Source organism: Procambarus clarkii, chromosome 38 (assembly GCF_040958095.1).
Source record: "Procambarus clarkii isolate CNS0578487 chromosome 38, FALCON_Pclarkii_2.0, whole genome shotgun sequence".
NCBI lineage: Eukaryota > Metazoa > Arthropoda > Malacostraca > Decapoda > Cambaridae > Procambarus > Procambarus clarkii.
The window spans coordinates 19,383,874-19,405,365 of NC_091187.1; the positions used below are offsets into that span (position 1 = coordinate 19,383,874).

At 39.7% G+C, this 21,492-nt stretch overlaps 1 protein-coding gene across 1 annotated transcript in view; it reads right to left on the reverse strand.

Moving 5' to 3' along the window:
* Positions 1 to 21,492, reverse strand: part of LOC138372276 (cell adhesion molecule Dscam1-like) — a 183,155-nt gene that overhangs the window by 36,837 nt on the left and 124,826 nt on the right. The window contains exons 25-29 of the mRNA XM_069337554.1: positions 17,764 to 18,057; positions 15,546 to 15,693; positions 14,852 to 15,018; positions 5,433 to 5,645; positions 4,819 to 5,013 (exon numbers count right to left, since the gene is read on the reverse strand). Of these exons, the coding sequence (XP_069193655.1) occupies positions 4,819 to 5,013; positions 5,433 to 5,645; positions 14,852 to 15,018; positions 15,546 to 15,693; positions 17,764 to 18,057 (1,017 nt within the window). The remainder of the gene's footprint in view (positions 1 to 4,818; positions 5,014 to 5,432; positions 5,646 to 14,851; positions 15,019 to 15,545; positions 15,694 to 17,763; positions 18,058 to 21,492) is intronic.

Below are 21,492 nucleotides of genomic sequence, written 5' to 3' on the forward strand. Positions count from 1 at the left end.
TACAGATTTTCCCTACAGAAATCCTACAGAATTTCTCCACAGAAATCCTACAGAATTTCTCCACAGAAATCCTACAGAATTTCTCCACCAAAATCCTACAGAATTTCTCAACAAATATCCTACAGAATTTCCCTACAAATCCTACAGAATTTCTCCAGAAATCCTACTGAATTTCCCCACAGAAATCCTACAGAATTTCCCATAAATCCTACAGAATTTCCCACAAATCCTACAGGATTTCCCACAGAAACCCTACAGAATTTCCCACAGAAATCCAACACAATTTCCCACAGAAATCCTACAGAATTTCCCACAGAAACCCTACAGAATTTCCCACAGAAATCCTACAGAATTTCCCACAGAAATCCTACAGAATTTTCCACAGAAATCCTACAGAATTTCCCACAGAAATCCTACAGAATTTCCCACAGAAATCCTATAGAATTTCTAACAAATCCTACAGAATTCTTAGAGAATTTCCTAAGGGCATCCTACAGAATTTCCTACAGGAATCCACCAGAATTTCCTTCAGTAATCCTACAGGAATCAAACATTTTCCCCACGGAAATCCTACGGAATTTTCCAACAGAAATCCTACGGAATTTCCCCACGGAAATCATACGGAATTTCCCCACGGAAATCCTACGAAATTTCCCCACGGAAATCCTACGGAATTTCCCCACAGAAATCCTACAGAATTTCCCATAGAAATCCAACAGAATTTCCCACATATCCTACAAAATTTCCCACAGAAATCCTACAGAATTTCCCCACAAAAATCCTACAGAATTTCCCCACAGAAATCCTACAGAATTTCCCCACATAAATCTTACAGAATTTCCTCGCAGAAATCCTACAGAATTTCCCCGCAGAAATCCAACAGAATTTCCCTACAAATCCTACAGATTTTCCCTACAGAAATCCTACATAATTTCTCCACAGAAATCCTACAGAATTTCTCCACAGAAATCCTACAGAATTTCTCCACCAAAATCCTACAGGATTTCCCACAGAAACCCTACAGAATTTCCCACAGAAATCCAACAGAATTTCCCACAGAAATCCTACAGAATTTCCCACAAATCCTACAGAATTTCCCATAGAAATCCTACAGAATTTCCCATAGAAATCCTACAGAATTTCCCATAGAAATCCTACAGAATTTCCCATAGAAATCCTACAGAATTTCCCACAGAAATCCTATAGAATTTCTAACAAATCCTACAGAATTCTTAGAGAATTTCCTAAAGGCATCCAACAGAATTTCCTACAAGAATCCACCAGAATTTCCTTCGGTAATCCTACAGGAATCAAACAGAATTTCCCTACGGAAATCCTACAGAATTTCCCCACGGAAATCCTACGGAATTTTCCCACGGAAATCCTACGGAATTTCCCCACGGAAATCCTACGGAATTTCCCCACGGAAATCCTATGGAATTTCCCCACGGAAATCCTACAGAATTTCCCACAGAAATCCTACAAAATTTCCCACATAAATTCTACAGAATTTCCCACATAAATTCTACAGAATTTCCCACAAAAATCCTATAGAATTTCTAACAAATACTACAAAAATTTCCTAAAAATCCTACAGAAACTTCAACAGAATTTCTACAGAAATCCTCTCAAAATTTCTTCTAAAAACTGCAGAATTTTTGTAGAAATTGTTGATTTTTTTGTAGAATTTCTTCAGAAATTTTGTTTATACAGAATCGTCAAAGGAAGGTAATAATTTCTACAGAAAATCTCCATAAATTCTACAATTTTTCTACAAAAATTCTACAGAACATCTACATAATTTCTACAGAAATTTCTTCTAAGAAATGCAGAATTTGTAATTTTAGAAATATTGTAGAATTTCTGTATAAATTATGTAGAATTTGTCAAAATTATGTAGAATTTCTGTAGAAATTATGTAGATTTTCTGTAGAAATTATGTAGATTTTCTGTAGAAATTATGTAGAAATTATGTAGATTTTATGTAGAAATTATGTAGATTTTCTGTAGAAAGTATGTAGATTTTCTGTAGAAATTTTCTTGAGAAATTGTCTGTATAGAAGTAATTATCAAAAGAAGGCACCAAACCATGGGGGTACTATGAAGCAATAATTATCTACAGAAATCCTACAAATTCCTACAGAAATCCTACAAGATGCTTACAGAAATCCTACAAGATTCCTAAGAAATCCTACAAGATCTCTACAGGAAATCCTACAAGATTTCTACAGAAATTCAATAAAGTTTCTACAAATTTTTTTTCTAAAACCAGCAGAATTTTTAATTTATTGTAGATTTTCTGTAAAAATTATGAAGATTTTCTGTAGATATTATGTAGATGTTCTGTAAAAATTATATAGATTTTCTGTAGAAATTGAGTGGATTTTCTGTAGAAAATTAGAAATTGTGCAGAAATTTTGTTTCTACAGAAGTAATTCTCAAAACAAGGCACCAAGCCATGGGGGGGGGGGGGGGGGGGGGAAAGAGTACTATGTAGCACCAACTTTCTACAGGAACTCTACAAAAATTTACATTCTGCAGTTTTTAGAAGAATTTTCTGTATAAATTATATTTTTCTGTGAAATAATGTAGAATTTATGTAGAAATTATGTAGGAATTATGTAGAAAATCTGTAGGGAATACATAGAATTTTTATAGATATTGTGTAGAAATTGTTTTTACAATTTAAAAACATAAATTGTTCTTACTTTCCACAAATTCTACAAAATTTCTACATTAGTAATTATCAAAAGAAGGCGCCAAGCCATGGAGGACTATGTAGCACAAAATTTATACAGAAATTCTATATAACTAGTACAAACTCACTAACAATTGCACAACTGAATAAATTTTGTAGGATTTCTACAGATGTAATCATCAAAAGGCGGCACAAAACCATGGGGAAAGTGCACCATGTAGCACAAAATTTCTACAAACTTTGTATGTAAATTCTAAAGAAAATCTATAAATTTAAAGTTTTTTTACAAGTTTGTAGGATATCTGTAGACTTTTTGTAGAAATTTTGTAGAAATTTTGAAACTTTTACTGAGTTTCAGCAGAATTTCTGTACAAATTTTAGATTTTCAACATAAAAAAATGTAAAGATTTCTACAAAATTGATACATATTTTTGTAGAATTTGTACAACATTTCTACAGGAAAAACCTAATAATTTGTCATAGTGTATGTTCATTATTTCTCCTGGCATAGGTATAATGTTAAGGAATCTATTTGTTCCTCCATATATGCAAGAGCTCTTTGAATTGCTAGTCCTGAGGTTCTTGGATAGGGAGTGTGAAAATATTGATTCTATTAATTTCAAAATTTGCTATCTAGGAAGTTGTTTTTTGAAAGCTTGTAGTAGCAAGGTTCAACATACATACATACTATGACAATCAGCATTACCAAATTTTTTCTGGGTTTGAAAATATTGTCAAGACTTTTTGAAACTATGTTCATGAAAATACTATTGAAAAATTATTACAAAAACCTCTCGGTAATAGCTCTTCTACAAAATACCCTGTATAGCCTTTAGTACATTCTATATAGGTCATATATCGAAAGATTTGAGATTTTAACTTTTGCAGCACAAAATATTCTGTAAGAAGTGGTCTTTTATTAATGTTTTATTTGTTCACTTATCAGAAAATTCTCAGATTAAGAGAGGTGTTTAAGAACAAATTGTAAAACCATTTTCAATAGAAACATTATTGAAGCCTCTAATACATTAAAAAAAAAAATAATACCTGTAGAACAATTTTGTAATTGAATACAATATTAAAATGATCTGTACAACTTTGATCCTTTTTTATTGGATCGTTTAAAAGCAATCTTTAGTAAGATTGCTAATACACATACTCCCTTAGGGCTTCAAGGAAATCTTATGTATTAGGGATAATACTTCCAGAAACTCATATGTAATGGTCATCAGACTTCCTGCTGTTTCATCTTGCTCAAATGTTTAAAGACTTTTACACCTGACACCATCTTCCTGCTTATATATTCAAGAATTGTATTTCAGCCATTTTACTTCTGATGTGTGTTATCAGCACTAAAATGTGTTGATTAAGCGAATGGCAGGTCGTATTCCAAATAAACTAGTGGGCAAGGTTCCTGTTTCCTGCTCCAGCACTCAGAGTGGAAATGGCTGCTGTACCATGAGCATGATCCCACCTATGCAGAGCTAGACAAGGATTTTAAACATTATGCATTTTCTAAGCCTTAACAAAAGATATAAATAATAAAAATTGGTGATAGAAAAAAAAAAAATTAATGGAAACCCTTAAAGGCCTTTCTGAAGGCCAACATTCTCAAAACATTAAAACATTCTCAGTGTTTTATGCACCAAGTGCTTGGTGCATAAACACTGAGAATTTACTTTTGTCTTGAACAATGTTCAGAAAATACACTTGCTGGTTATTCAGTGAGGTGCGGTGGCCTTAATAACCCTCCCGTGATTGATACGCCTTAAGCCCAAGACTAAACCTTCACCCTGTAGCTCCCTTCAGTGTTTTTAAAGCTTTACAAATTAGTAACTGACTTTCTACTAATTCCCTAATCATATAATACTTGCCCAGTGTACCAGAGGTTGAGGAAACCTTCAAGTTACTTTTCCAGAAAAACACCACAGTATTCTGATCAATAACTTTGTTCACAGGTCATTTCCTCATTTTATTGAAATACATATTTCAATATTTACAATAAAGTACAATGATTTATTTTTTTAAATTTGAATGTGGAAATGACACTCTTGAAGCCACTAATTGGCAATGCTGACAAGTTGCAGCCAACTCTCAGGTGATGTTATGGGTGGGCTCACCTCTCCTCAGACGCACAGGGACCTTGTATGTATCCCTGACCCCGTGGGCAGGTGTGGCCCCAGGGCTGCCACTGGTGTCCTGCTCGCTGTCCGACCCCCGACCTTCCTCCCCTGCCTTGTCCCGCCTGCACGTTCGCCCACGGACACCCGCCGAGGAGATAGGCAGGGTTTGTTGACTGGAAATGCAGGCGATCTCTGCAATTAGGGGGTACCTTGTTATACAAGGGCATTTTCTTAAAATCATGGAAAATGCACACGTTCCACCCAACATAATCTTCAATGTCAAGCAACACCTAGTAACACTGATCATGCATGTTAAGCCATTCCTGTGCCCTACACATTTCACATTCTACTTTATGAAATTAAACTTAAATGGCCATTCCAGCAATAACAACAATTAGCAATTAACATTTTAATAACAATTTAGTTAAAAATCAACACAGTGCAGTGTGTTATCTTATCAAGCAGTGCCATAAATTTTAACACTAGTCTTGTAACTAAAGCTGGAATGGTGGATTTTATAGGACTGCTGAGAAAATAGAGTGTGGGGAGGTTTATTGGGGACAATATTGGAATATGAGAGTGGGATGATAGAGGCAGTGTGTGGGGCTTACCGGCAGTGGGTCCAGTGCCTCCCACCCCACCACCACCACCCTCGCGCCTCTTTCCTCCCATAAAGGAGGAGGACCTTGGTGGCTGTGGCTGGCCTTCGTAACAGTCTTGATGGCCAAACGTCTGAAACTGCAACGTGTAGTCGAGGGCGCCGCCGCCGCTACCAGGCGGTAAGCTGAAGGTGGCGTATGGGCAGATCTCATATGGCTCGTCCACTGCCAGGGAGAAAACCCGCCATCAGGGAGACCAGGATGTCAGAGGATGTTAGACGAGGAAGGACAAGAAGCACAGGATAGGTCAGTGTGAAGGTAAGGAACTTAATAAGGATGTAATCCATTTAGAACTCAGCAGACATTGTCCGAGACATTCCATAAATGAGAGAAACAAAATATTCATATTTAAACATCACTCACACAGAAAAAAACACTACAAAGATGATAAATCTACATACAATAAAGGCCACAAAATCTGGGAAATTCCTTTGGTGTTGATAAGATAAAACACAAAACAAGACAAGACAAGCTGCTGCTGCTGGAAGGACGAGCACAGACTGCAGTAATAACACCACACAAAGCCAACTAGATATGGCATAAGCTTGGAAAACATTTTAGATAAATATAACTTAGAGAAATACAACCATACATTTATCATTTACATCATGATAGAATTTAATGGAAATTTGGAACCTTAGTATATTCAGCATTCTGCAGTGGCAATGAAATATTGAGAAACTGAAGTTCATGTATGAGTAATTACCTAAGTGTACCTGGTTGATACCTGGTTGATGGGGTTCTGGGAGTTCTTCTACTCCTCAAGCCCGGCCCGAGGCCAGGCTTGACTTGTGAGAGCTTGGTCTACTAGGCTGTTGCTTGGAGCGGCCCGCAGGCCCACATACCCACCACAGCCCGGTTGGTCCGGCACTCCTTGGAGGAATAAATCTAGTTTCCTCTTGAAAATGTCCACGGTTGTTCCGGCAATATTTCTTATGCTTGCTGGGAGGACGTTGAACAACCGCGGACCTCTGATGTTTATACAGTGTTCTCTGATTGTGCCTATGGCACCTCTGCTCTTCACTGGTTCTATTCTACATTTTCTTCCATATCGTTCACTCCAGTACGTTGTTATTTTACTGTGTAGATTTGGTACTTGGCCCTCCAGTATCTTCCAGGTGTATATTATTTAATATCTCTCTCGTCTTCTTTCTAGTGAGTACATTTGGAGGGCTTTGAGACGATCCCAATAATTTAGGGGCTTTATTGCGTCTATGCGTGCCGTATATGTTCTCTGTATTCCCTCTATTTCAGCAATCTCTCCTGCTCTGAAGGGGGAAGTGAGTACTGAGCAGTACTCAAGACGGGACAACACAAGTGACTTGAGTACAACCATTGTGATGGGATCCCTGGATTTGAAAGTTCTCGTAATCCATCCTATCATTTTTCTGGTTGTCGCAATATTTGCTTGGTTATGCTCCTTAAACATTAGGTCGTCAGACATTATTATTCCCAAATCCTTTACATGCTGTTTTCCTACTATGGGTACATTTGATTGTGTTTTGTACTTTGTATTATGTTTAAGGTCCTCATTTTTACCGTACCTGAGTACCTGGAATTTATCACTGTTAAACATCATGTTATTTTCTGATGCCCAGTCGAAAACTTTATTAATATCAGCTTGAAGTTTTTCAATGTCTTCAGCCGAGGTAATTTTCATACTGATTTTTGTGTCATCTGCAAAGGATGATACGAAGCTGTGACTTGTATTTTTGTCTATATCTGATATGAGAATAAAGAAAAGCAGCGGTGCAAGGACTGTACCCTGAGGTACAGAGCTTTTTACTGCACTTGGACTAGATTTTATATGGTTGACCGTTACTCGCCGAGTCCTGTTTGACAGAAAACTGAGTATCCAGCGTCCTACTTTACTGGTTATTCCCATTGACTTCATTTTGTGTGCTATCACGCCATGGTCACATTTATCAAAAGCCTTTGCGAAGTCCGTGTATATCACATCAGCATTCTGTTTTTCTTCTAATGCCTCAGTGACTTTGTCGTAGTGCTCAAGTAGCTGTGAGAGGCACGATCTTCCCGCTCGAAATCCATGTTGGCCTGGGTTGTGAAGGTCACTGGTCTCCATGAAATTGGTGACCTGACTCCTAATCACTCTCTCAACTACTTTTATGATGTGCGATGTTAGTGCAACTGGTCTATAATTTTTTGCCAATGCTTTGCTCCCTCCCTTGTGTAGAGGGGCTATGTCTGCTACTTTAAGTGCATCTGGTATCTCCCCCGTGTCCAAGCTCTTCCTCCACACTATACTGAGTGCCTGTGCTACCGGCACTTTGCATTTCTTTATAAATATTGAATTCCATGAGTCTGGACCTGGGGACGAGTGCATGGGCATGTTTTCAATTTCTCTTTCAAAATTTAGTGCGCTCGTGTTTATATCAGTTATATTTACAGGGGTTTGAATATCCCGCATAAAGAAATTGTCTGAATCTTCCACCTTCATGTTGTTTATTGGAGTGCTAAACATATCCTCATACTGCTTTTTTAGGATTTCACTAATTTCTTTGTCATCCTCCGTGTATGAACCTTCACTTGTACGAATAGGTCCAATACTGGCAGTGGTTTTTGCTTTTGATTTCGCATATGAGAAGAAATATTTTGGATTTTTCTTTATTTCCTGAATTGCTTTCTGTTCTAACTGCCTTTCTTCAGTTTCATATGAGTGTTTCAATTTCCGCTCGATTTCTTCAATCTCCCTATTTAAATTATTCCTTCTTTGATGGGAAATTCATGTCTGCATAAGCAGTTCCGTTATTTTTTTCCTGCATTTATAGTGTCGTCTGCGTTCTCTTTCTACGTTAGATCTCTTTCTGGCTTTCCTCAAAGGAACATGTTTCAGACAGACTTGATACGCTTCTGAAGTCAGTTTTTCTATTCCTTCTGTAGGACTTGTATTACTTAGAACAGTTCCACATGGAATGTTTGTAAGTTCCCTGTTTATTATCTCCCAGTCTATCCTTTTATTATTAAAATTGAATTTACTGAATATCCCCTCTCGCTTTATAAATGTTTTAGGTCTATTCTGAGTATTGATGGTCGTTTGCACTTCAATGAGCTTGTGATCTGAGTATGTGGTATCTGATATCGTAATGTCTCTGATATTGTCTTCATTGTTCATAAAGACCAGATCTAGAATATTTTCATTTCTCGTTGGCTCCGATATCTGCTGATTGAGTGAAAATTTGTCACAGAATCTAAGTAGTTCTCTAATCTGTGGTTGGTTAGGTCCTGATAGATTCTGTAGTTACAGGATGAGAACTACGCTTGTGGTGTCCCATCTTCCCAGCACTCCTGTAACGCTTTTAAATTACTGACAGTTTTGGTGTCCACCATCTTCTCACCTAACTTCTTCCAACCGTCTACCACTCTGTTTGCGAAAGTGAATTTTCTTATATTTCTACAGCATCTTTGTTTAGTTAGTTTAAATCTATAACCTCTTGTTCTTGAAGTTCCAGGTCTCACGAAATCTTACCTATCAATTTTATCAATTCCTGTTACTATTTTGTTCGTAGTAATAATATCGCCTCTTTCTTCCATCTTCTAGTTTGGGCATATTTAATGCCTCTAACCTCTTCTCGTAGCTCTTGTCCTTCAGTTCTGGGAGCCTTTTAGTGGCATGTCTTTGCACCTTTTCCAGTTTGTTGATGTGCTTCTTAAGATACGGGTACCATACAATCACTGCATATTCCAACTTTGACCTAACAAAAGTCGTGAACAATGTCTTTAGTATTTTGCCATCCATGTATTTAAAAGCAATTCTGAAGTTAGAAAGTGTAGCATAGGCCTCTCACACAATGTTTTTTATGCGAGCCCCAGGTGATAGTTTTCTATTTAGAACCACCCCTAGATCTCTTTCTTTATCAGAATTCTTTAATGATTTCTCACATAATTTATAGGTTGTGGGGTGTATGTTCTATTCCACATTCCCTAACATGGCATTTATTTACATTAAATTCTATTTGCCAAGTAGTGCTCCATATACTTATTTTGTCCAAGTCTTCTTGAAGGGCATGACAATCATCTAAGCTACTTATCATCCCTATTTTCTTAGCATCATCAGCAAACATGTTCATATAATTCTGCATTCCATCTGGTAGATCATTTATGTAGACAATGAACATTACTGGTGCAAGAACTGAACCCTGTGGTACTCCACTTGTGACATTTCTCCAGTCCAATACACTTCTGATTACTGCCCTCATTTTTCTATCAGTTAGAAAATTTTTCATCCATGTTAGAAGCTTACCTGTCACCCCTCCAATATGTTCCAGTTTCCAGAACAACCTCTTATGTAGAACTCTGTTGAAAGCCTTTTTTGGGTCCAGATAGATGCAGTTAACGACAATCATCTCTTTCCTGTAAAATCTCTGTGGCTCTATCATAGAAATACAGTAGTAAATTCTGTAACAGGATCTTCCAGATCGAAAACTATACTAACGGCCTGTTATTGATATTGTTTTTCTCCAGATGTCCTACCCATTTAGTTTTAATTATTTTTCCAATATTTTGACTATTACACTTGTCAGCAAGACAGGTCAATAATTGAGGGGGGTCTTCCCTGCTGCCACTTTTTCAAATTGGGACTATGTTAGTTTCCCCCCCCCCCCACACATCTGCTACAACTCCTGTACACAAAGATGTCTGAAAAATCAGTTGAAGTGGAATGCTGTGTTTGGGTGCACATTCTCTCAGAACCCATGGTGAAACTCCATCTGGGCCAACTGCTTTGTTCTTAGCTCCTTGAGCAGTTTTCTACTTTGTTTCTAGATACCTCTATGTGCTTTATGTTCTCTGCAATTCCTATTATGTCTGGTTCCCTGAAGATTTAATTCTGTATAAACACACTTTGGAACTTTTTGTTTAATGTTTCACACTTTCATTTCCGTGAATCTGTTTCCCATATTCAACCTATGAATATTATCCTTTACCTGCAATTTGTTGTTTATGAATGCATAGAAAAGGCCAGTTTCTGTTTTACATTTGTCCGCAATCCCTTTTTCAAAATCTCTTTCTGCCTCTCTCCTAACTGCCGAGTAGTTGTTTCTTGCATCTTTGTATTGCTGGTATGTTTGGGGGTTTGGCCTCTTCCTATATTGATTCCATTTTTGTGTCTTTTAGTCTCTGCCTCTCTCGCAATTTCTGTTGAACCAATACTGTTTAATAGGTCTACATCTCTGTTTTGGTATAAATGTTTGTGAGCCTTCATTGTATATTTCACAAATTTTTGCATACATCAATTACTTCCTTGCCTAGCAACACGTCTGTCCAATTATACTCATTAAAAAAAATTCTAAGGTCCACAGTGTCCCCTCTTGAAATCGAGTAACAACTTTTTCTATGTCCCCATTTTCTTCTAGATTATATATCAAAGCATATGTAATGTCCAACAGGACATGATCACTCTTTCCCAAGGAAGGTACCTGATGTCAAATATCTCTTCTTTCCTGGTGAATATTAGATCCAGTACTGACCTCAACATTCCCTTCCATCATTCTTGTGGCTACTTGACGTGTTGATACATGAATGTCTCCAGAATGAGGTTTACAAATCTGCCTGTCCACATGTCTTCCATTCTTGCTTCGTAGGCCTCCCAATCTATTGCTTTAAAGTTGAAGTCCCCCAGTACGAACAATTGTAATTTATCTTTATCTGCATTTACTATAATCTCTCTTGTGACCATTATGAGGCCCTCTCGTTTGTCATCCAGTTCATTCCTTGTCCATGTGTTGCTTGCTGGTGGGCTGTAGACATTTACAATTATCAGTCTATCATCCTGATACCAGACCTGCTATGCCATTATGAGTCCCTTCTCTAGGGTTATCAAGTATTAACACCCTTACCTGCAGGCGTTCTTTCACCAGCACAGCCACTCCTCCCCCCTTCCTAGTTTTCCTGTCACGTCTCCAAACTGAATAGCCCCTTGGGAATATGACCTCATTTAAAATATTTTCTTCAAGTTTTGTCTGTTAATGCTACAATATCTAGGACCTTACGCTGAATTATATCTTTCAGCTCCAATATTTTTTTTTATCTCAAACCATCTATGTTGGTATATACTATTTTCAGGAACATGTTCCCCCTTCCCTTTGTTTTTCACTTTCCCTTCCTCTATTGATTTTGTTACTTTGTTTTTATGTACCATTTCACTATCTTTCCAGTCCCTAAAACTTTGTAGGAAAAAATCATTCATCTTCATTTCTATCCCCATTTAGACATTTCACCTCAATGAAGTTCATTTTCAGCTTTTCTCTGTCTTCCTTTGAGAGGTCTTGCCTTATCTTGAAGTTATCTTGAGATGATTTCGGGGCTTTAGTGTCCCCGCGGCCCGGTCCTCGACCAGGCCTCCACCCCCAAGGAAGCAGCCCGTGACAGCTGACTAACACCCAGGTACCTATTTTACTGCTAGGTAACAGGGGCATAGGGTGAAAGAAACTCTGCCCATTGTTTCTCGCCGGCGCCCGGGATTGACCCCGGGACCACAGGATCACAAGTCCAGCGTGCTGTCCGCTTGGCCGACCGACTCCCTCCCTCCCTTCCTTATTGACCAAAGTTTGCCATCCTCATCACATTTGCAATTTCCTGGCATTTCTAAGCACTTCCGTCATTTGTTTCACTCGATTAAAGGTCATCCTTAACATTTGGTTCTTGTCTCATTTTCCTATCCTCTTAAAATCACTAACCTGCTCCTTTGAATTTAGGCCCTCTTCTAATCCTACTATTTTCTTTGTGATTTTCATCTGCTGCTGCTCCGTCCACCCGAGGTGATATTTCCTTATCTTTAGAAAAGGAAATTAAGGACTTGCTTCTATCTGCAGTGTTTTTTTACCAGTTTACTGTTGGTTACCAGTTCTTTCCTAATTGCCTGCCTGATTTCCACTTCTTTGTTTGTCATTTCTGGCTTTGACTTCCAAACACTTCCTTGATTGTCTCTGTCTTTTGCACCTTGTACATACTTCTCTTATTTCTTCTTCATACTTTGCTAGTATTCATTAACTTCCTCTATGTGAGTTGTCAATGAAGTTTCTCCTTGCATATCCTTGCCTAACTCCATGTTAGCTCTCGGGATTCCATGGAGTTGTTCACCATATGAGTATTTTCTTGTTTATTTCTTCAAATTCACCACTCTTCACTTTCCATGCCTCATTATCTTTCACTAGTTCCTTGATGTGTGTCACCCGTATCCTTAACTTATCAGTCAAACTGGTTATTTCCTTACTTTGCAGGAAAATACTTCCTTTTAAATTACAAAATTCGATCTTGAGACCATTCTCTTCTTCTAATTTAATCACCTTTTCTTCATAATTCTTAGCATGTCCTCAATAATCACTAGCCTGCCAAGTAAACCACCTTTCATTAGATCTTGTGCTGAGAAACCTTCAAAACATTCATTTGTTGGTGTACTGTCCTCCCCTGTGGTGGCGGCCATCTTTGTTGTTGGCAATCTGCTGTTTGGGAAAATCAACGTTTCCAACCCAGATTTTTCAATCACTTGCATTTATTTCTTGACTCTTAGTTCCTTTTCAAAATCCCTACACCTTCATGTATTTTGGGATACCACTTACAGCCCTCACTTTGCTCCCAACACTTAGAGAATATGATTTATCCTGGAACCTGCAGCAGTGTGACTGGTGTGTGTATCCCTGGATTAGTGTAGAGTGTACTGTGCTTTGTACATGAACATACTGGACTCTTGATAAATATATAATATTAACATATTACTCAACATTCTACAAGTTTTCTAACATATGCAGTTTAGTCATGAAGAATGTACACTAAAATTTAGATGCATTACTTGACATGTACACGAATAACTAGAGTTGTTATCTATATGTTGTCATCACTAATGACACTATTCATTGTTTGGTTTACTGTTTACCCTGGCCTCTAACTCTGGGAAAACTCATCCTAGTAAGCTTGGTTAATTTTGGAGCTGCTAATTTGGATGTGAAGGTTACTGGAGCCTAGAGTCATCAGCCATTTTCTCCATGCACACACATGGGAATAATAAAACTACATGAAAAATGTGTTCACAAATAAAAGATTGGGACAGAAGGTGAACAGAATAAATAAAATGGCACACTATATACTGATACAAGAGTGGCATCTCAACTACAGAAGTAGTCTCCCATGCACTCTCAATATTTGTTCTCCCATGCACACTCAATATTTGCACTATGTAATCAGTATCTACACCATGTAAGTCGTGACCTAGATTCATCACGTGCCTTTTCTAATGGCCATCATAAACATTTTCAATAACTATGAACATCCCTCAGATCAAATTCAGGGATAAACAGAAAGGTGTTCATGCAAAGTTATTAGGGATTTTGTTTCAGTTCACTTGTGGCTTGACATAAAAAGAGTACTACTTTTCCTATCACCAATCAGAAGGAAGGTAGCATTGTTCATCTTTTATCATTTACCCAATCACTTTGCCTGCTCAGTTGGAGAACTGACCACTGGTATACATTTGTCTGCAGAGTGGCGATGTTATATTACTTATTATTACTTATTATTATTATTATTATTATTTATTATTATTAATTATTATTATTATTATTATTATTTACAGATTGAAATCACACTAACATGATATATATGAATGAGAAAAATGACTTGGGCTCTGAAGCGCCTCAAACCTGTGACTGATAATCCCGGATGCTGACGCTAACCTCTGGATCATGCTGACTTTGAAAAGTCCTACAGCTGGATTCCTACTGAAATCACAGGAAGTCTGGAGGCCTCTACTGAAGCCAGTCCAAATTATACATATGGCCCCAAGCACCCGGGCATAGGCAACATAGTTCATCCACTTTATGCTCCAACATCAGATACACAGAAATCTCACTAACATGATATATATGAGTGAGAAAATCAACTTGAGCTCAGAGGTGACTTTAACCTGCAACAGAGAATCCCGGCCACTGATACCAACGTCTGCACCACCCTGACTTGAAAAATCATACAAGTGGATTTCTACTCAATTTTCTCATCGATATACATCATGTTAGTGTGATTCCTGTGCATCTGATTTAGCATACAGTGGATGAACTATGTTGCCTACACCTGGGGGGCCATACGTAAAATTTGGACTGGCTTCAGTAGAGACCTCCAGACTTCCTGTCATTTCAGTAGGAATCCAGTTGTATGACTTTTCAAAGTCAGGGTGGTCCAGAGGCTAGCGTCAGCATCCGGGATTATCTGTCACAGGTTTGAGGCGCCTCAGAGCCCAAGTCGTTTTTCTCATTCATATATCACGTTAGTGAGATTTCTCTGTAAATAATATATTAATAATAATAATAATAATAATAAAAATATAAAGCTCAACGTGAAACAAAGACAGGAAAGATGCTTACCTGTGTAGGCCTCATCGTGCTTGGCCCTGGCTGTAGGGGAGAGCTGCTCCTGGCTGTCATTCCGATGGTTCTGCAGCTCGGCCAGTGAGCGGGAGTAGGTGGGGCCCCCGCTGGTTCTCTGCCCCTCTCCAGGGCCCTCAGTGTTATCCTTGATGAAGCGGGCACGACTGATGAAAATATTAAGAAAAGGAAAGGTAATTATCAGGTGAGAGCATCAAGTCTGTGTGAATATTGTATAGCACATGGAAGGGATACGAGACAGACTAAGAGCTGGGATACAAAACAGCCTCAAACTTAATTTAAATAATATGTAAATAAAGATATGAGTGTTGGTGAAACACGTTGGCTGCCCTTCACTTGCAGACCTTAATTGTCAGAGTTCAGTAAACTACCGGATATACTGATGATGAAGTCCATGGGACAGGGACATCGTTAATCAAGATATTGTACTTTTACTGTCATTGGGCAACTTTAGCCTAAGGAGCAAGGAAAAACAAATATTTTGATATTTGGACATTTAGATTTTTTCTTGCTAAAGTTTGTCCCAAGTACATAATTATGCATTATTAGTAAGTACTGGACAAAATTATAAGCCAGTTTAAGAGTGCAATATAAATTTACAAAACTATGACTTCTGTGTAAACTAGATTATCACAAGATCAAAGAATAACATGTAAACTAGGAGAAAACTTACCCTCTGGATACAAGGAGGCCCACACACAAGAGGAGAGCGAGGGTGCAGGCAATGCCAGACACCACCGGTGCCAGCACGTGAGGGTCCAGGAAGAGAGGTGCCCCGCTGCTCTGAACTACCTCTATCACAGACTCCGGTGCCAGGGTTGCTGTCACAAATGGTAATTAGGAGAAAGTGCTTAGCCAGAATGACTATACATAACTTGGAAGGGAAATGAGGACAAGGATCTAGATTATGAAGATGGGGTGAAGGAACAGTACCCAACCACTTGGTCCATCAGGGATTGAACACTAAACTACAAAAAAAAACAGCACTGAATGTATTGAAATGCCAATTTCTGGGCGAGTCCTGGTGGGGAGAAGAAACTACTGTAATACTAGTTTCATGAGATTTCTATCATTTGTTTACATTTTGGAGAAGTTCTTTTAGCAATTTTGAGGTCTTACTATTTTTTATAACAAGCAGTGTGTTTTGTTTCACTAACTTTATGGATGCTTTCCCAGTGGTGGCACACATGATTAAAATTATCTGACAATTTTATCATAGTGCCACTGGTCTCTGCACCTCATTAGAGGGGGCCAGGTTCTAGCTTGTGGTCTCCAGTAGACCTAAAAGAACTCTGTGACTGGCAAATAGTAGTCTGGCACTATATCAGCACTGTAGCTTCAGGGAGCCCCTAGGGGCTCCCCCCAGAAAATGAGGCCATCACTATCCCAGTCAGTCAAAGTTTATGGGAGGGGTCACTGTAAGACACAAACAACTGGCAACAATATAACAAATAACCTCCATTACAATAACTGGTAGGTGACAAAGCTTTACTCTAAGACCCAACTGTATCCAAGACTCGGTAGCGGTGTTCAAAACATGTCAAACCAATTTGGATATCCTTTTCTATTTACCTTTCTTTCTCTTTCCTTTCTTTCTCTTTCCTTTCTTTCTCTTTTCTCTCTTTTTTCTGTTCATTGTCTTCTCCTACGTTCCCTCGTTTTCCTCTAATCCTTATTTTCTCCTTCTCTTTCGGTGGTTATAATAGGAACTGCCTCGTATGTGCCAATAGGCCCTCTGCAGTTCCTACTACTAGCCCCTCTACTACACCTTACTTTGCTCCTCATCTCTCGTGCCTATTTATTGCCTGTCTCTACTTCCTCATCACAATCGACTTGAGAATGGTCCAGGACGGACCGAAACGTCGTCGTCCCTTCACATTCTAGTGTGTGGTCTGGTCATCATCCTTGTTTACCTTGAGACATTGAAATAATTAAGTAATAATATCTCGACAGCTCGGGCAGAGCTGACCGCCTCCGACGCTTGTTCTGTCATCGCCTCTTTTTGCCAGACTTCCCCATCCTATTGTGGCCAAAATATGCCACCTATGATTTTGTATTATTTTTCCCGTGATCAGGGAACACAAATGAAGACTTATCAGACAAAATAATCGTTTTAAATTTTTTTTTTATGCATCTGTGGGTGTTGAAGGCCAAATAGCCCAGAGTAGCTTAGGGGGTTAAACTGTAAGGCCTACTGCAGTAAGGCAGACATGTATTGAACGACAAAATTTATATCATGCTTACCTAAAAATTATACTTATTTGTTTTCAACTAATTTATTGGTTCCCAAGATACTTTATCTTTAACATTTTTAAATTTTAAACAGATATGTTAAGAAAATAAGACAAAACATGAAATCCAGTTCAGTGAATTTATCAACATTAATAAAAAAATGTAATTTCATTTCAATTTTGCAATATATAACATGTAATTTTTATTGCAGCAGACATGAAGCATTTTGAAACCAAAAATGATCAAAGTTAAATATGATGCTGAAAATTATAGGTGTAGAAAATTGTAGAAAATTAAATGGTGTTGGCTGGGTATTACAATTGTGCTTATGGTGTTGGCTGGGTATTACAATTGTGCCTATGGTGTTGGCTGGGTATTACAACACCCTAAATGCAGTGCTGTAGGGCCAGTGTTGGAAAGGCCAGTGATGAAATGCCAGGTAGGATAACAGCTCTTGCTTGCAGTTTCACCATGCGCTTCAAATGACAGCCCTAATGAACCCTAGTCCTAGTTAAAAAATAATGTCCAGTGTTGACACAACCAGTGGAGGATGACACAACTAGTGGAGGATGACAACCAGTGGAGGATGACATGTCAAGAGAGGCATCTGAAAACACATGGATACAAGCAGTAAATAGTTCAAGTTGTATACAACTTACCTCCGGTGAGCGAGGCTGTGGCCACATCATACATGGCCGTGGCCGACCCTGCAGCATTATGGGCTGTGACTCGAAGCTGGTACCAGGTGAGAGGCGCCAGCTCTGGCAGGGTGACGGCATCAGTATCCCCTGCCAAATGGGAAGCCACAGGTGTGAAGGTAGCTTCTGAGTGAGATCTGTAGTCCACAGCAAACCAGGTGATGGGGCAGCCTCCGGAGGGCCAGGTGTACAGGTGGAGGGTCACGGATGAGGAGTTGACACTAACCAGGTCCTGGTGGCGAGGCTGCCGGGGTGCTGTTCACCACCAACAATATCAAAACAAGTCCATACATACGGCACCTGTTATGCTTCATTCTCTCGCTATGAAAGTAAACAACTTAACCGAGACAGAGTCATTAAATAGTCATTGCTTTACAGTTTGGAAATGTTTACGTAAAATACCAAAAAATCTGTTTCCTTTATATGCTTGAAGATTATAATTCAGAGCAAGAAACTCAGTTGAAAACTATGAAGATCTGAAACATTGTAGTTTATATAGCTAATACTACTTTATTGTTATGAGATATTATTTGGAATGAGTGTAATCAACAAGAAAAAGGTAGAGGGATATAATGAGTAACAATTGCTAACCCCGTGACACTATAGCATGCACGAGATGTGAATGATGGTTATGGAGGAATGTTGGGTGGGGATAGTTATGGAGGAATGTTGGGTGGGGATAGTTATGGAGGAATGTTGGGTGGGGATAGTTATGGAGGAATGTTGGGTGGGGATAGTTATGGAGGAATGTTGGGTGGGGATAGTTATGGAGGAATGTTGGGTGGGGGATAGTTATGGAGGAATGTTGGGTGGGGATAGTTATGGAGGAATGTTGGGTGGGGATAGTTATGGAAGAATGTTGGGTGGGGATAGTTATGGAGGAATGTTGGGTGGGGATAGTTATGGAGGAATGTTGGGTGGGGATAGTTATGGAGGAATGTTGGGTGGGGATAGTTATGGAAGAATGTTGGGTGGGGATAGTTATGGAGGAATGTTGGGTGGGGATAGTTATGGAGGAATGTTGGGTGGGGATAGTTATGGAAGAATGTTGGGTGGGGATAGTTATGGAGGAATGTTGGGTGGGGATAGTTATGGAGGAATGTTGGGTGGGGATAGTTATGGAAGAATGTTGGGTGGGGATAGTTATGGAGGAATGTTGGGTGGGGATAGTTATGGAAGAATATTGGGTGGGGATAGTTATGGAGGAATGTTGGGTGGGGATAGTTATGGAGGAATGTTGGGTGGGGATAGTTATGGAGGAATGTTGGGTGGGGATAGTTATGGAGGAATGTTGGGTGGGGATAGTTATGGAAGAATGTTGGGTGGGGATAGTTATGGAGGAATGTTGGGTGGGGATAGTTATGGAGGAATGTTGGGTGGGGATAGTTATGGAGGAATGTTGGGTGGGGATAGTTATGAGGAATGTTGGGTGGGGATAGTTATGGAAGAATGTTGGGTGGGGATAGTTATGGAGGAATGTTGGGTGGGGATAGCTATGGAGGAATGTTGGGTGGGGATAGTTATGGAAGAATGTTGGGTGGGGATAGTTATGGAAGAATGTTGGGTGGGGATAGTTATGGAGGAATGTTGGGTGGGGATAGCTATGGAGGAATGTTGGGTGGGGATAGTTATGGAAGAATGTTGGGTGGGGATAGTTATGGAAGAATGTTGGGTGGGGATAGTTATGGAGGAATGTTGGGTGGGGATAGTTATGGAAGAATGTTGGGTGGGGATAGTTATGGAGGAATGTTGGGTGGGGATAGTTATGGAGGAATGTTGGGTGGGGATAGTTATGGAAGAATGTTGGGTGGGGATAGTTATGGAAGAATGTTGGGTGGGGATAGTTGTGGAGGAATGTTGGGTGGGGATAGTTATGGAGGAATGTTGGGTGGGGATAGTTATGGAGGAATGTTGGGTGGGGATAGTTATGGAGGAATGTTGGGTGGGGATAGTTATGGAAGAATGTTGGGTGGGGATAGTTATGGAGGAATGTTGGGTGGGGATAGTTATGGAGGAATGTTGGGTGGGGATAGTTATGGAAGAATGTTGGGTGGGGATAGTTATGGAGGAATGTTGGGTGGGGATAGCTATGGAGGAATGTTGGGTGGGGATAGTTATGGAAGAATGTTGGGTGGGGATAGTTATGGAAGAATGTTGGGTGGGGATAGTTATGGAGGAATGTTGGGTGGGGATAGTTATGGAAGAATGTTGGGTGGGGATAGTTATGGAGGAATGTTGGGTGGGGATAGTTATGGAAGAATGTTGGGTGGGGATAATTATGGAAGAATGTTGGGTGGGGATAGCTATGGAGGAATGTTGGGTGGGGATAGTTATGGAAGAATGTTGGGTGGGGATAGTTATGGAGGAATGTTGGGTGGGGATAGTTATGGAAGAATGTTGGGTGGGGATAGTTATGGAGGAATGTTGGGTGGGGATAGTTATGGAAGAATGTTGGGTGGGGATAGTTATGGAGGAATGTTGGGTGGGGATAGTTATGGAGGAATGTTGGGTGGGGATAGTTATGGAAGAATGTTGGGTGGGGATAGTTATGGAGGAATGTTGGGTGGGGATAGTTATGGAAGAATATTGGGTGGGGATAGTTATGGAGGAATGTTGGGTGGGGATAGTTATGGAGGAATGTTGGGTGGGGATAGTTATGGAGGAATGTTGGGTGGGGATAGTTATGGAGGAATGTTGGGTGGGGATAGTTATGGAAGAATGTTGGGTGGGGATAGTTATGGAGGAATGTTGGGTGGGGATAGTTATGGAGGAATGTTGGGTGGGGATAGTTATGGAGGAATGTTGGGTGGGGATAGTTATGGAGGAATGTTGGGTGGGGATAGTTATGGAAGAATGTTGGGTGGGGATAGTTATGGAGGAATGTTGGGTGGGGATAGCTATGGAGGAATGTTGGGTGGGGATAGTTATGGAAGAATGTTGGGTGGGGATAGTTATGGAAGAATGTTGGGTGGGGATAGTTATGGAGGAATGTTGGGTGGGGATAGCTATGGAGGAATGTTGGGTGGGGATAGTTATGGAAGAATGTTGGGTGGGGATAGTTATGGAAGAATGTTGGGTGGGGATAGTTATGGAGGAATGTTGGGTGGGGATAGTTATGGAAGAATGTTGGGTGGGGATAGTTATGGAGGAATGTTGGGTGGGGATAGTTATGGAAGAATGTTGGGTGGGGATAGTTATGGAGGAATGTTGGGTGGGGATAGCTATGGAGGAATGTTGGGTGGGGATAGTTATGGAAGAATGTTGGGTGGGGATAGTTATGGAAGAATGTTGGGTGGGGATAGTTATGGAGGAATGTTGGGTGGGGATAGCTATGGAGGAATGTTGGGTGGGGATAGTTATGGAAGAATGTTGGGTGGGGATAGTTATGGAGGAATGTTGGGTGGGGATAGTTATGGAAGAATGTTGGGTGGGGATAGTTATGGAGGAATGTTGGGTGGGGATAGTTATGGAAGAATGTTGGGTGGGGATAATTATGGAAGAATGTTGGGTGGGGATAGCTATGGAGGAATGTTGGGTGGGGATAGTTATGGAAGAATGTTGGGTGGGGATAGTTATGGAGGAATGTTGGGTGGGGATAGTTATGGAAGAATGTTGGGTGGGGATAGTTATGGAGGAATGTTGGGTGGGGATAGTTATGGAGGAATGTTGGGTGGGGATAGTTATGGAAGA